The sequence below is a fragment of the Mustela lutreola genome, chromosome 3 (genome assembly GCF_030435805.1).
Source record: "Mustela lutreola isolate mMusLut2 chromosome 3, mMusLut2.pri, whole genome shotgun sequence".
Taxonomy (NCBI): domain Eukaryota; kingdom Metazoa; phylum Chordata; class Mammalia; order Carnivora; family Mustelidae; genus Mustela; species Mustela lutreola.
Window position 1 is genome coordinate 30,219,771 of NC_081292.1, and position 16,764 is coordinate 30,236,534.

The 16,764-nt window shown below is 44.5% G+C and overlaps 1 protein-coding gene across 1 annotated transcript in view; it reads left to right on the forward strand.

Annotated features, from left to right (window-relative positions):
* Window positions 1–648: 648 nt before the first annotated feature.
* RSPO2 (R-spondin 2) overlaps window positions 649–16,764 on the forward strand; it is a 156,487-nt gene continuing 140,371 nt past the window's right edge. Inside the window, exons 1-2 of the mRNA XM_059165777.1 lie at window positions 649–1,129; window positions 1,514–1,792. Of these exons, the coding sequence (XP_059021760.1) occupies window positions 1,699–1,792 (94 nt within the window). The 5' untranslated portion in view covers window positions 649–1,129; window positions 1,514–1,698. The remainder of the gene's footprint in view (window positions 1,130–1,513; window positions 1,793–16,764) is intronic.

Below are 16,764 nucleotides of genomic sequence, written 5' to 3' on the forward strand. Positions count from 1 at the left end.
CTTCAGTGGAAAGTGAACTTTTCTTTAAAGAAGCAAGGTCCCAATTTCTTGAATCCTGCAAGCAAGGGACCACAAGGTTTTGCAATCCCCCCCCCCCCCACCACCACCACCACCAAGAAACAAAGTCAAGAAACAAGCTAGTGAGGACATGCAAAAGCTATTGGAAAACCTCGCTCACTCCCTACACTGAGGGCGCATTTTAATTTCAGCCTTGATAACATCTTCTGTCTAACAAAGCCGAGACATAAATTAACAAGTGGCTGAGGTGTAGTATCTTTCGGGATGCAGCTCAAGTTCAAACTCAGTCCGCCAGAAGCAGCCGTCAGAAGGGTGGGCTAGGACGGGTCAATCAGATCCTCCTGGCCCCGAGGTCAGGGCAAGGGTTGGAACCCACCGGGGAGCGCCCGAAATAGACGCCTTGCGGGTGAAGTCGGCGGGGCTCCCCCTGCCAGTGCGGTCCAGGGGCACCCCCACCCCTAGCTTCCTTTTGGTTTAGCCGTGCACTCCAGGAAAGCCCGGAGGGAATTTGCCTGGGGTTGGGCTCGCTGGAAGCTGTCAGCGCTCTTTAGGACCTCAGGGAAACCGGAGAGTTTCTGGCTTTAGGACCCAGGAACTCCGAGGCAGCCTGACATTGATGCCTTGGACCACAGCACCACCTACTTATAGAAGCATCCCGAGCCTCGCCTCGGCCGGGCTGCATCTCCGTCGGAAAGTGCGCTCGCCACATCCCTACGGCCTCGCGGGAGCGTTCTGTCTTCCATAGCTTGGAAAGAGAGAAATCCTAGCTGTGAAGTGGCTGTGGAGTAGAGCCCGGGAAACCGCGCAGTTGGACAGGGACCTAGAGAGTGAGAGCCGGTGGTGCCGGTCGCCCGAGGACCGCACTCACCGGCGGGCACGCAGCATCCCCGAGGCTGCAGACGCGCCTTCCCGCCGCGCTCCTGCTAGGCACCGCCGGCCCAGAGGACCGTGAGAGCACTGCGGACCCGCGGTGGCCGCCGGAATCCCGGACCTGCCGGGCGCTCCCGGCACCTCTCGGCAAACTTTTCCCCGGCCCACGTGCTAGCGAGGCGCCTCGCTTCCCCTGCCCGGGATGGAGCGCCGCGCCTAGGCACGCCGCACCGTCCGAGACGTAAGTGCCACGGTAGGCGACCCGCGTCCGGCCACCGCGGCCACGGCGCTGGGTAACCCCGCCGTGGGTCCTGAGGGCCGAGGGGCGCTCCTTGAACCCTGCGCCCTTGGTGCCTTTGGAACCCTTTCCTTTCCCTGGACTGGCCGCCCAACGCCCTTTCCCCCGGGTCCGAGCCTGTAGTTCGGCAGGGGTTGCTAATTCAATGATTGTGAATCACCTTTCTCTCCAAGTCGCCCGCAGCTGTGGGCTCGGGGTGAAACTGCCCCGCGGCTCGCGCTAAGCGGTGGGTTCACGCCCCGCTCCCTCCTCCTCTTAAACTGGGACGCGCGAAGAGGCTGTCTCCTCGGGGCTCTCTCCACTCTGTTTTTCCTCTTCGTCTCTCAGGTTCAAGGTTTGAGAGATGCTGGCCGCGCCGAACTGACCAGTGCGGGAGGTTCCCCCCCCACCCCCGGGCTAGTGGCCACTCGCCCTCGGCGTCTCTCCTGGCAGCGCGGTGGGCGCCGGCTCCTCGCAGGAGCTATCCCGTTCCCCGACTTTGAGAGGCGCCTCTCCCCCGCCCGACCGCCCAGATGCAGTTTCGCCTCTTCTCCTTTGCCCTCATCATCCTGAATTGTATGGATTACAGCCACTGCCAAGGCAACCGATGGAGACGCAGCAAACGAGGTGAGTCCTGCTCTGCCCGAGGTGCGTGGGGCCGGAGTGGGGGCGCGTCGCGGCGCTGGTGCCGGGGCGCCCCGGGGCTCCGCTGGGCCTGCAGTGCCCTCCACCCCGCTCGCGCGCGCCACCGCTCTGCACTTTCTGGGCCCCTGAGCTCGGCCGAACGCTCTTTTCTGTCTTCGGAAGGCGCTGCGAGCCGGACCGAGATGTGCTGGAGAGCCGGGTGAGCCCGGCGGGCGCTCGGGGCTCAGTGGTGTGGTTTGTACCCGGTTCGCTGCCCCGCTTCTACTCCTGAACTCCTCTCTTTCGCTCTCCCTGCTTATCGGGCATTCACTGTTTCTTGTTCTTCTCTTTGTCCTTCTCTCTTTTTAGTCCTCTTAACCGTCTCCCCTGCAGCTCATCTCTACCTTCCCCATCCGTGTGCGCCCCAGATAGCTTTGAACACGGCCTAGGGGTGTGTGTGTGTGTGTGTGTGTGTGTGTGTGTGTGTGAGAGAGAGAGAGAGAGAGAGAGAGAGAGAGAGCGCGCGCGCGAGCTGAGAAGGGGTACTAAGTCAAGGCGGGGGACCTACATTTACAGGGAAAGGGCAAAATTGATTTCTTTTTCTGGAACCCAAAACTATGTGGGATGATTTATTGAACTTTTTGCATTGAGAAGCAACTTGTACCCGGGTTTTCTGGGGGAGTGCTGACGTGCGGAGTGATGTTTTGGGGACAGGCCTGCCTTTGCGCTCTCTATATACTTTCCTTAAAACTAGCTGGTTCTGGTCTCAATGAAATTCCCTTGCGGCTTTTTAACCTCTCCCTCAATCTCCATCACTTGTGTGCGCTCGGGGGAAGACAAGTGGAAGCCTCCAGCAAGATACCAGAGAGCTAGCTTTCAGGCAGATTTACTGTGCGCCTATTTCTGAGTCCTGCTGGGCTGCAGCTAATCCAGCTGCTTTTAGGGAAAGGGCTGCTACACACAATGAAGTCTTCTAGGGGGATTTGAACACAACACCAACACACACACACACACACACACACACACACACACACGACCAGTCCTTGCATTACTGGGAGCATGGAAGGTGCCCAGCAGCCCCTTAGAACTGTTTCGTCTGAGCAATTTGGACTTCTGCACCGGTAGAATTTGTCTGGAAGTTAACAGAACTTGTCTCTCCCCCTGCCCCATATAAATGTCGCGTTCGATCTGTGATAGGGTATGTTTCGAACTCATTTTATGGAGTCTCTGGTCCTGCACCCAGATTTTGGACAACGCTCTTCTCGCCCTAACTTTTCGCCGCCTTTTAGGACGTCCTTAAGCTGTTGCTACTACCCGGAGGGCTGGAGGTCGGCGGGCCGGAGGGCCGAGCTCGGATGACTAGTGGTGTGCGACTTCCATAACCTCTGCTCTCCAATTGACGCTACGGATCTGTTTTTTAAAGAAAACAGTCCGTCCTTTCTCTTTTTCTCATTCCTGGCATTCGGAAAATTCTTATTTTCGGAAATCGTTGCGCAGAAAAATGCTACAGAGAAATTTCTTTCCAGAGGCCACGAAAGTTTAATGCTAATGGTCGTCCTGAAAAGGTCCGTTTCCATCATCTCCTCCACTCCCCCTCCACGCTGGCTCCTTTCTCCACCTGGTATTTTCCTTTGAGGTATTACTCGCAGATCTGGCAAATTTTGGTTACACTGTAGTCTAGAGTTTTTGGAAAGGCTTTATCACCTCTTACCAGCACAAGGTGCTGCCTACTTGGTTGGGGGAAATACGGAGATGCTTCAAGTTCGTGCAAATAGAGAAATTCCTAAGACGCCTTGTCAGCTGGTTCTTTATTAGGACTGACCAATTCCGTGAGGTCTTTCTGATCCCCACCTAGTGTGGCCCGAGAACTTCACACCGCAGAGCTGTGTGATAGAGGACATGACAGCACCCCTGCGGCCAGAAGCGGTATTGCAGGCCCTTCCTGGCAGTGCCATCTCCAGAGTTGGCCCTGGGCCTTCTTAGGTATCTGACACAAAACCCATTCATTTCAAAGCTGCTTTGGCAAAATCTCCTAGTAATTACCCTTCACAGCCCCAAATGCTGACACTGAGAAACCCAGTCCTAAAGTGTGCCGTAGTCCCTTGTGCCAAACCTACCTTTTGATGTAATAAAATTCAACTACTTTTGCTCTATGTAAATTGGTAAAGAAATGGTGTAAAGAAAAAAATTTTATCAAAAGTTTGCATCCCCTCCCCGTCTTTAATGGACACCCCTTCCCAAATTCCACGTTTCTGGCTAAAATAACTATGGTTTTTAAAAGTGACCACACTATCTGTGCCAACAAAGGGTGTACTGTGTTTTTAATTAAAAGTGGAACTCCTTGAAGGCCTGGCTAGACAGCAGAGGGTGATAGTAGCTTTTCTGCTTCGCAAGGAAGCTTAAGGCTTGCATTGTGAGAGTATTGAAATGAATAGAGATCTAACTCAGGTTGTGTGAATTGTCCCTCTTCACAAACTTAAGCTGGTTTTAATTGATCTCATGTCCACTGATTGGTATGCACAACAATTGGTGTAGAATCAAACAATTGACTTTCCCAAAGGAGATTGATTTAAATTAGTTCCTTGGTGAATGCTTGACCACTAGCCAAATCATGTCAGCAGTGACCGTTGACATACTAGAGCCTATTGTGGTACCAACATTTCCCCTTTTCCCTTTGTTTTGGATACTGGCAGTTAAATATTACTTTCTAGGGAGAAAAGTGATTAGGACCTTAAAAAAAGAGTGTTGTGGCTTCGAAGATCAGTTATTTCCTTGGCTTTGTGCTACTGTGTAGGCAGTAGTGATACTAGGATTGGTTAGGCTGATGCCTGTGAGCTGATTTTTTTTTTTTCTATATTCCATCTGTAAATAATCAAACCTTCACTGTGGAACATTCTCAGAACTCCTTTGGCATTATGTTTAGTCTGCTCTATGATCTCAGATGCTCTATAATATCATTTTCTTAATGAAATAAAATTCTTGGCAGAGATTAGATAATTTAGTTAAAATCAATTGCATCCATTTTGGAATAGAGAGCAAATATATCATTTAACTGTATGTTCTATTTCAAAATAGAGCCAGAGGATTGAGAGAACAGAACGTCAACCTTCCCTAATTTTGGGCAAATCTGGTATGGGGAAGACCAACCTAAACAACAACACGTACATTCTTTCTTCCCCTTCTTCAGAAAACAAAATCCTAAAATAAAAATGTATTTGAGGGGCGCCTGGGTGGTTCAATGGGTTAAGCCTCTGCCTTCGGCTCAGGTCATGATCTCAGAGTCCTGGGACCGAGCCCTGCATTGGGCTCTCTGCTCAGCAGGGAGCCTGCTTCCCCCCACCTCTCTGCCTGCCTCTCTGTGTACTTGTGATCTCTGTCAAATAAATAAAATATTAAAAAAAAAAAGTATTTGGTAGGGGTGCCTGGGTTGCTCAGTGGGTTAAAACCTCTGCCTTTGGCTCCGGTCATGATCTCAGGGTTCTGGGATCGAGCCGTAACTCAGTGGTTCCTTCATCCCACCCTGTCATTCAAAAGTATGGTTATGGGACGCCTGGGTGGCTCAGTTGGTTAAGCGTCTGTCTTCGGCTTAGGTCATGGTCCTGGGATCGAGGTTAGGGTCCTGGGATCGAGTCCCGCATTGGGCTCCCTGCTCAGTAGGTAGTCTGCCTCTGCCTCTCCCTCTGCTCCTCACTGATTGTTCTCTCTCAAATAAATAAAATCTTAAAAGAAAAAAAGAAAAAGAGCATGGTCATTATTAGCTACTGTTCACTCCCACCGCCTCTACTAGTCTTGGAACTACTTAGGATTTATCTGTGTGGTATGCTGGGTAGATTTGCTTCATTTATTTGAATATAGTTGTAAGCCACATTTCAGGTTGAATTACTAAAAGGTAGATTGACAAATCATAACTTTATTATGGTTTTTGGTATTTCTTGAGCTTGGTATGCAGTGACTTACTTTTCTATCTTCATTCTGTTTATGTGCCCAGTCACAGTTTAACCAGGGATCTCTGAAAACTTCTTGACAAAACTCCTTAAGATGCAGTAAGTCTCCCAGATACATAATTGGTGTTTCTGGTTTTGGATGGTAGGGGGCATAGTATGACAAATGTTCCCTGCCTAGCCTTTTCCATAGTAAAGCCTCAGCTTCTCCCTCCATAACCTCTCATTTTCTTTAAGATTAGATTTGGCTTCTTCCATGAAACTGAAGTGTTTATCACAAACAGTGTGGTTTGTTTCTGGTAACCGAGGTTGGTGAAAAACCTAAACGTTTTCTCTTAAATGCTATAGGGTTAAATTAAAATTTAATGCAGAGATGTGGAGGTATTTGGCTTTTTGAGTACTGTTAATGATAGCCTATTCCTCATTGGTATTCTTTCAAAAATGCAGATGATACGTCACATGGAACATATTTACCTACACTTAAATGAGAAAGTTTTAAAATACATCTTGTGTATTACATTTTTTAAGTTCCAGAGCATTTCTGAAAAATCTCGTCTGATGTTTAACTTTGCATGTAAATAGGCTGTTTTGTCCTTCTAGCATAATTCTGAGTTTTTCTGCTTAGTATCTTACCAGGGCACAAAGGTTAAAAAAACTGCTGTGTCTCAACCAACCTTTTATTAAGCTACTGAAATTTGGAAGTGATTCAAAATAGGTGATGTTCTTCCAGGCCTCCATTTAATTCTGGTTTTATCTGCTTATAAATCCAGCTTGGAAAGAATCCAATATTTGCAGAAATCACAAGTTGGAAATGACACTTCTAATTCCTTAATGCAAAACCTCCTCTTGGTTTACTTAGAGACTAACTGGCCAGTGTAGGGATTATCCAGGATACTTTTTACTTCGTTCCTTCTAACTGCCTGCCTTTTAAACCTTCTGCCCTACCCCCCACCTTTTGGGGGTAAGCACTTCTACCCCTCCTAAGTACAGAAAATAAATGACAGATCATTTGATATAATGCTTGATAACCACTTTGCTAAAAGGGGGTGATAAGCCCTGGGATGAAAATAGTTTTAAACTTCCTATTTTTCTGCCCAAAATGTCATCATTTTTTGCATTATCTGTAGCAGTCAAGGATTGATCAAAGGTACAGTGTTGCATGTCCATATTTATACATTTTTATAATTTTAGCTGGAATAAATACAGCAGGTGGTAAAGATGGGAATTTATGGAATAAATATGGAAGGTGTTCATTAATGCTGAAGGGAACACACAATGCATATAATTAGATCTATGCTCAGCATCAGTGTATGTGTATTCGGGTGTATGTGTATTCATGTGGGTGTTGAGAGAAAGGGGTTGGGGATGGTATGACTATGCAAATCAGATCTTTGAAACTAAAAAGGATCTTCACTCCCCTTTCCCAGTCACTCTCTTGTCCTCTTTCCCAGACTGGTTGATGGGACCAGGAAGGGGAGAGGGAATGAGTAAGGGAAGTGTGCTTTTATTTTTCCCAAGGCCTGCCCCCTACCTGTTCTGCTCTTCTCTAGGACCTCTCCATGTCAGTCCCCCGCTTTTAGAGCATACTGCTATCCCCCAATCCTAAAATTCTTAATTTCCTTCTTTCTCACATTGCTTTCCAATCCCTTCTGTTTTTCTTCACTCGTACCCTTCCTATCGATTAACAATCCTGTTCCATTCACCCTTTAATCAGCTACAATCTGCCTTCTGCAGCCACCACTTTACCAAAGATTTTCTTTACGGTCCTCTTTATATTCACCTCCTTGGGAGGCCACCAGTGTTGAGACAGCCCTCTGGGACTCCGTCCTCTGGAGAGATCTGTCCTTTCCAAAGAAAGTCTTCCTGTGGCTAGTGACATACTCTAGTTTTGCCCCCCATATTCTGCCCATTTTTATTTGGTCGCCTCATTCAGAGATATAGACTGCTGTTATTTTCTGTTATTTTTTTTTTCCTTCAGGGGATTTTATCCATCCCTGTATCTTCAACTGTTACTTCCATGTAAAGTCCTTCAACTCCAGCTTCAAATTAATTTTTTTTTTCTTCTTAACTTCAGATTCTCTTCCCCTCTTGACTTCTTAACTACTGCTGTATGGATAGATACTCTCTGCCCTGCACAAATTGACAACTCCTTCTGTTCCCTCTCCCCAGTGTGTTCTCTGCTTGTGTTTCTTATTCAATTCATGAGGTTTGTATGAGTCAAGGCTAAACATCTCTCTGTAGCTTCATCTTCCCTATTGCCTCTTTCATTGGTTCATTTGGCCTTGGTCTATCTCAGAAAGATTTAGCCCCACCCCGTCCTTTCCATTCCCAAAGGTGCTTCCTCGCTCAGACCCTATTAGCTCCTCATCTCCTGGCACCATCTTCTTCACTCCTATCTTTATGATGCCGCCATGTTGAAGGTTTCTCCACCTCAGATCTGATCACATGACTTGTGTTGCTAAGCCCCAACCCTCCAGGTCTCCACATTGACTGCAGAATTTATGCCAGCCTCTTTCACACGGCATTCAAGGCTGTCCCCACCACCTATGGCCGCTCATTTCCAACTTTCCACCACACTGGCAGCGCTACACGCTGAAGTTGACCTGGTTACTTCTTTTCCAGACACATCCCATGTTTTGAGGTTTTTAAGTTGTTGAGCATCTGAATGCCCAGCGGAAGTCCCTGCCTTTGGAAAACACCCACCCCCACCCCACCCCCACCCTACCCTCACCCCACCCCCACCCCGATGGAATTTTCTGCCTTTTTTTTTTTTTTTTTGAAGGCAGAGTCAGTTTTCCCCTCACAGCTATCTCTGCTTTCTGTGTGATTTTCCAGACACGCTCTTATTTTTCCCTTTATTCCAGTTATTTGCCTAATGTCTTCTCCTTCCCCTACTTCACACTCCTCTCATCAATGTATCCCCAAAGCAGGCCTAACAGGGTGCTTCTTCACAAATGGTGGCGGAACAAAAAGCCATTGACTATGAGATTTTGTTCACCCTGAAAATAATTCTGCTCAGTTCTTTGCACATAGCAGAAGTTTGAATGCATTCTTAGATAATAGGTATAATCTCACTATCTATTATTTAAAGAAAAAAAAATGATTGGGATAAAAGCCTCTCTTATCCAGCTCTCACTTGAAGTCTCTTCTGACAATCTCCAGAATTTCTAGAGTGCCCTAGTGCCTATCGGTGTATCTGTAGGCCAGTTTATTATTGGAATGATAGAGCCCTCCACGTGGCAGGGGAGTTTGGGGCAGGGAAGGGGAAACACTGGGGTGAGGGAATCTGTATTTTAAAAGCATTTCTTCTACAGAAAAGATCCACTAGGGATATTTTTTTTCACCCCAAACTCTTTCTCCAGAGGAATAACCATTTAGGGGAAAAGGAAAGTGGTATTTCTCTTCCTAAAAGATAGTGATATTAATAACCTACATAGTGCAGGAAACGTGTTCAACCTGCATTGCTGTTTTTGTGACTTTGAGTATACCAGAACTATGCAGACCAATCAGTGAGAGATGCGGGCCTGGGGGTGGGGTCGTGGTGCATGAGACAGTAAGCTCTTCTGTAGGGGGTCGGTAGAGGACCTAGTTGTTTTTGTACAGTACCTTCCAGGACGGCATTGACCTTCACTATTTGGATGAGGGGCAACAAGTTTGACAGAACTGGAAAGTGAAATTTGATTTTAAAAACTAATAGTTAAGTGGAAAGTAGCTAGAACTAGAACACAGTTCTGAGTTCCCTGGCTTTTCCTGAACACAGGACATGTCCAGCATAAATGCTCATTAAAAAAAATAATAATCACTTTTGAACCCATTCAGGAGTGTTTTTGTTTTTGTTTTGTTTTTTAAAGATTTTTATTTATTTGACAGACCAAGATCACAAGTAGGCAGAGAGGCAGGCAGAGAAAAAATAGAGCCTGATGTGGGGCTCGATCCCATAACCTCAGCGGAAGGCAGAGGCTTAACCCACTGAGCTCCCAGGTGTCCCCATTCAGGAGTTTTTGAAATGCAGACTTTTATTGAGCCTCAGAACTTCTACAACTTCCAAATCATGCTAATAGAATAATATTAAGTATCTGAAGGCTGAGTAGGGGGATAGCTGAGGTATAGGACCACAAGGGGGATCTGGTTACAGAATTCTTTTTGCATACTCGTATTGTTCATTTTTTAATCATTCTTTGTTTTTTTTTTAAGATAATTATTTTTGTAAGAATTTTAAGAATCTTACAATGATTATTTCTTGTATTCCTGGATTGGAATTCTGTATTGCCAGAATAGGTGTGTCTGTAGGTGTTTGCCCATATCCACCTGTCAATGTGTGTGTGTGTGTATTTTTGTGTGTGTACTCACATGATATACCATCTTAAGAATAACCAATCAAGATTTGAGAAAAGCTATTAAATATTCCTTTACTCTGAAAATGTAGAGAAACTAATCATAGGTAGCTTTCCTTTTTATCTGGTTGCTTGGGGAAAACCCTTACAATTTTTGTAAAAGCTTTCAGTTCTCTTCATTTGAAGGCTCTTGGGTGCACTTACAGAGTTTAGCTTTCTTAGCACATTTCTTTTGAGCGGGGGTTTCCTAACTTAGGGTCCAGATATGGAGCCAGGGTTTTTGTGAGCCCCCTGAAACTAGAAGCTAAAGCCTGTCTTTTTCGTACAGAGAGAGGACCTTAAGCTTTCTCCAAAGTCTCAAAATGGCCGTGGTTCATCAGTTTCCTTCAATAGGTTAAGCAGCATTGGTTAAGGTAATAGGAGGTAGACCTTCTTAATTGGCCTGATGCCCAAGGACTGCTTCAAATTGATCTACACATTGGTTTTCTAAAATTTTTATTTTCCAGGTGTCAGTTTCCAGACATTTGCCCTGTATATATTACACAGTATGAGGGAAGAGATAAGAAGCACAATCTCAAGACTTCTCTCAGTAAATAATTACTTGACTAACGATCCCTTGCTTGAGGACAATGGGTGCTTCATTCTCTCCACTCCTCTAAAAAGTCTGTAGAAGTACAAAATACACAGAATAGTGGGTTTTTGTTAAAATCCTTTTCTCATATGGTCTAATTCTATCTTATTAATAATAGAATATAAAATTTTTAGAAATTGCCATTGCCATGTCCCCGCTGATGGCCTCCGCTGGCGTTGACGGGACTCCCTTGGATCGTGCCGCTGGCTCACATTGATCAGAACCGGGCTGAACACTCCTCAGTTCAGGTCAAGGGGGCTTCTTCTAGGTTTGCTGCTGGGTCAGCACATTTTATAATTTTCCTACCAGGATGGCCTTCGTGTCTCACCTATTGCTGGATGCAACTTGCTAACCAGCCCTACGGCGATTAAAACTCAGACACCGATAGAGGGCACACTTTGCATTCTTTTCCTTGTGCTTTGTTCTCAGGATCTGTAGGATGTGTGCTTACTTTGCTTTGTCCCCTTGGTTCAGGTGAGAAAACAACTACGCTTTCTCCAGTAAGAGTGGTGCTGCGATCATCTTGAAATCCACACAGAAGGAGAAAAAAGAACAAATAAAGAGCTTTGGGCCTTACTGGGGAATTTCTGTTTCGGGCCCCTAATCTTTTTGACAAAGCCTCAAGGAAGGGCAAACTTAACCAGCCTCACAGTTTTAAGATCTGAGAGATAGTTTGTGTCTACTTACCAGTGGATACCAGCTTCTACGTTCACTTTGGAAAACACGTTGTATGAAAAAATGTTTTCCATGAGGTGAACACCTGAAAATTCAAACAACTGGTAAAATTTAGAGTTGTCCAGAACAACTGCAAATTGATGCTTGCCAATTGTTTGTCAACTTCTTTAATCTTTATGGAGAATATTCTTTTCTTTTAATGAATCTCTCACCTTTTTGTCTGAGAATAATGAAAATTGTCTGATCTTATTTTGAAAATCCAGTTTTTTTTCTTAAAAGGTTCTCTTTCCTCCTCATGTAATGAGGTCTGATAGAGGATTTTTAAAAATTCTCTGGCTCCTCATTGTTCACTTTTGATCTGCTGTGTTTTAATGTCTCCCTGTAGATAAAATCTGGCTTTAAATGGTGAGGGATTTGCTAGATCATTATGACCTTGCATATTTATCACACTTTCTCCCCCCACCCCCCACCCCCCAGACCAGTTTTCAGTTGAGTTGAATCTTAGTGGAGTTACTGTCCCTATGACCAGGAGGTGTATTCTGTACCCATTGTGCCTCCCCTACCATAGTCTTTTGGAGTAACTATGTTTTGCTTTGTTTTGTTTGGTTTGTTTTGTTCTTTTCTACCACCATCCCTGGTCCTTGGAGACTGCACTGAATGAAAAACACTTGGCAGCCCAGTGGGTTGAGAAGAATTACACCAGGGCTCCAAGTTTACCATCAGGAAATACAAATTAAGGCAGTTCTGGTCTTGGACTTGTCAAGCCCTCTCGGTAGTCCTTGAAGGTAGAAGAACACTTTGTTAAAATGCTAATTTTTGATACTTGAGTATTGCTGTTTTTTGTTTTTTGTTTTTTGGTATTTTTTTGGTTTTGGAAGTGTGTGTGTGTGTGTGTGTGTGTGTGTGTGTGTGTGTTTAAAGGTCAGGTTTATAGGCGAGTTTTGAGGAACTCTTGTGTGTTCTTCGCTCTTCTAAATAGATAAAAGGAAGTGGCAGAGAACACCTGTAGGTTGGGTGAGCAGAATGAGCAAACTAGCTTAAAATTTTCTGTTTAAGGATCTGGAGTCTTATTAACGTTTTGCGAGAAATTAGGGCTGTCCTATCTGTAGCATTCCTTCTACTGGTGAAAGATATCTTGTGGTCACTGTCCTTCCATCAGGTTAGTATACTAGGGAAACTTTGTTAAAGTTAGGAGACAGAGTAACTTAACTCAAATATTGTTTGATAATGGACAGCTGTGGTTCCCAGGAGCATGATTAGTGGGTTGAGGTTGGTTGGTTGTGGAGTTTGGGAAGCCATTTACCACAACTTCTGGTCCATAAATTATGCAGTGGCTGATATGTGACTATTGACTGAATCCTGTCAGTTATGAGTGATGTTTCTTGTTCTGCCTTTCAATAATGCTATTCTATAAAGTGACCTAGGGCTTGGAAATTGTCCCTTGAAAATCATCCAAAATTATGAATTAGATGCAGTGTAGTTATTCCCTTATGTAGACATAAAATAGTCCTTTGCAACTGCTGCAGGTGAAGAACATGATTTGGATTTGGAAGTGTCTCCGTGCTAACTGTTGTAAAGTCTTTTGCAAGCTTCAAGTAGTCCTTTTAGTTGAATATTGAGACCAAGTTTTGAAGAGATGGGAGAGCCTAGACTTACGGAAAGAAAGAACAGGAACAAGATCACTCCTGTTCAAGACTTGTGGCCTGGCATGTGGAAAAAAGATATGATAAATCATATTAACTTTTGGAATTAGAGGCAAAACGAAGGAGGCTCATAGGAAAATTCCAGGTGTATATAGGAAACTATTAATAGAAGAGATCCTTGCTTGATAATCAATAGAAATGGCCTTTTTCCAACAACAGGGTCTTTTCTTTTCTTTTCTTTTTTCTTGTTTTCTTTTCTTTTTTATTCTTTCTTACAAAGGGTGTTTCTTAAGAGTGTTGTAAAACCAGGGACTGTACTGACTGTAGAGGGACCTCTAAGGACCATTCACACCACGATGAATACATCTGTAATGCATCTGGCATCTACTAGATACTAAAATAGAAATTCTTGTCGACAACTGTTGACTCAAATTACAAGACTGGTTGTAGGCAGAATACTAAACAAAATTACTTCATTAGATTTTGCATCCTATGCCTCTGAGTCATTTTAAATGTTTGTAATAAATAATACTATATATACTGAAGTTTAATCTGAATTCCTAACAAAGGAAAGAAGACCTATTTCTCAATTCCTACATGAGCATGTCATGTAAGTCAGTTTCTGGAATGCTTCATTATAAGAAAGCCAGTTTTGCGGCGCTTGGGTAGCTCAGTGGGTTAAAGCCTCTGCCTTTGGCTCGGGTCAGGTCATGATCCCAGGGTCCTGGGATTGAGCCCCACATCAGGCTTTCTGCTTACCTGGGAGCCTGCTTCCCTTCCTCTCTCTCTGCCTGCCTCTCTGCCTACTTGTGATCTCTGTCAAATAAATAAAATCTTGAAAAATGAAAAAGGCTAGGTTTCAATGGCAGCTATAGCCAGCATGGGTTGTACCATACTTTTTTGAACAGGTTTACTAGACTGGAAGATAAATAAGTGCTTGATGAAAATTTGTTAATAATAGCTGACACTTAGGAAAACACAATAGGCTTTAAAAAGCCTATTGTGGAAGGTAGAGAAATGCAAGTATATCCTCAAATGTTACTTATGGAATTTTATTTGACAGAGTGGGGAGTAATGGATTGCCCACTTTGAGGAACATCTCTGGTATAATAAAGTACTCTGTTAGCTTTAGAACAATATTTTCTTTTTTTCCCCTTTCTTTTTGTTTTAAGATTTTTGTTTGTCAGAGCAAGAGAGAGAGAGAGAGAGCATGCACAAGCAGGCAGAGTAGCAGGCAGAGGCAGAGAGAGAAGCAGACTCCCTGTTGGACAAGGAGCCTGATGCAGGACTCAATCCCAGGCCCCTGGGATCATGACCTGAGCCAAAGGCAGTCGCTTATCAAACTGAGCCAGGCATCCCTGGAACAATATTTTCTTAATGATTAGGTTGAAGATGGTTGGTATTACCAGCCACACTTTTGATGATAGGAAGTTGTACAGGACATTTAAATGTTGGTTGATGGTTTATAAAAAAAAAAAAATGCTGATGGCTGGGCATAACAAAATGAATTTATAATTGAAATTTTAACAGAAAATAAATGTAAGAGCTTTTCTGTTAAGATCAAAGAAACCACAATGGAGGACTAGGATGTTGGAGACAAGAGGTTATCATTGATTTTTGAATCCTCCTGAGGTTATGATGTAATAGAGTTGCAAAAAGGATTGTGCTACATTAAGAGGAATATTTACCTAGGTCAAAGAGTGAGGCAGCCGGAGGTTCCCAGACCACACCAGTGTTCTAGATGCCATGACTTTAAAGAGTGCGTTGGCAGCACACACTAGAATACTCTATTGATTTCCCGGGGCTGTTCTAAGTACCACAAACTAGGTGGCTGCAAAGACCAGACTTTCATTTCCACACATTTCTGGAGGTTAGAAGCCCAGCATTAAGGGGTCAGCAGCTCCATGTACCATCTGAGACTGCAGAGGGGGGAAATCCCTTCTGGCCTCTTGCATCCTCTGGAAGCCCCAGACATTGTTTAGCTGGTGGCTAACTCTTGTCTCTGTTCTATCTTCACATGGCTGTCTCCCCTCTGCTCTTGCAAGAATACCAGTTGCATTGGATTCCGGCCCACTCAGATGACCTCGTGTTACCTTGATTAGAGTTGCAAGGCCTTATTTCCAAATATGTCTACACTCCTAGGTATTGGCGATTAAGACTTCATCTCTTCTGGTGGTGGGGAGGGACACATTTCAGTGCATAGCAAGTCCTAACCCGTGCCAGACATGTAGGTTCTTAATGTGCTCATTTTCATAACAGCCCTGTGGAATAAGTACTGTTAATTATACCTTAATAATAGTATCCTTGGCAGCAGAAGTGGGATGATTGTGTGCGGCCATCCCGCCTCTCCTAGACCATGTCCTGTACATACAGGAGGACAGTAGTGACATCCCTGGCCTTGGGCACAAAGGGGCCCTGAAGGGTGAAGCTTTTTTAGACATGGTTTATAGGGTTGGACTAGGAAACTTCAAATTCTTTCCCACCTCTGAAGTTCTATGAAATTGTACGAATCCAAAGAATCCCTTTAGTGTGTTGCTTTTTTAAATAACCATGACTCATATTGGCTTCTTATTGTTAGACTGAAGTTGAAAAATCTATTTTACTGATTTCCTATTGAAGTTGACTGAACTCCAAGAGCCGGGAGCGTCCTTGACAGAACATTACTACAATCTCCATATTGTCTGTGGTATATTGCTTTTGGTATTAGAGGTGTTTTAAATTAGTTCCCTTTGATTTTGATTGGCATCCAGTATTGTTTTATTCATACACCTTTGCTATATATAAAGGGCTAGTAGAACATAATTTTTTTTTAAAGATTTTATTTATTTCTTTGACAGAGAGAGAGATCACAAGTAGGCAGAGAGGCAGGCAGAGAGAGAGAAGCAAGCAGGCTCCCCGCCAAGCAGAGAGCCCGATGCAGGACTTGATCCCAGGACCCTGAGATCATGACCTGAGCCAAAGGCAGAGGCTTAATCCGCTGAGCCACCCAGGCGCCCCAGAACATTATTTTTAATATTCTTGCATTTTGATTTATTTTAAGATTTTGAGAGCGTGTGTGTGCACGAGAGCGAGAGGGCACAGAAGCAGTGTGAGGCAGATTCCCCACCAAGTAGAGACCCTGATACTGGTCTCTGTCCTACGACCCAGGGATCATGACCTGAGCCAAAGGCAGATGTTTAATGGACTGAGCCACCCAGTCGCCACCAAAGCATTTCTTACAGGAAAAGCAGGCAATAGGCTGAGCTCTTCTTGAATTGCTGGAGTTCAGAGAGCGGAGTGGGTGTGTGTTCGGCCAGTGGGTTAACATCACTGCAAGCAAATAAAAGGCTTTGATTTGTGTCAGGCCATTGCCTGTCAGATGGAAGAGGCAGTTTCTGCCTACTGAAACATTAGTGGTCAAATGACATCAAAACAATTCTTTTGGCTTCTGCTCACAGGAATGAAATGCAAGCCTTGTGCAAACCTGAATTCTATTAGACATCTTCTGATAATGTTTTCTGTTAACAGCTTTCAGAGACACTCCTGAGTGAACATACAGTAGCTTCAGCTTGGTGTAATCTGAGGCTCATTGGGTAGAAAAACAGTACTTTGTGCTACTTAAACACTCTCTGGAAGGCTTAGAAAGGGAGGAAGGAAAATATTTGAGGAGATCAGCTGGATGTTGTATTCTACAAGTAATGTCACCTGAGAAGGATTAAAGTTTCCCCCAAGCTTGACCTGAATGGCTGCTAGCCACTTCGAATGCACTCTC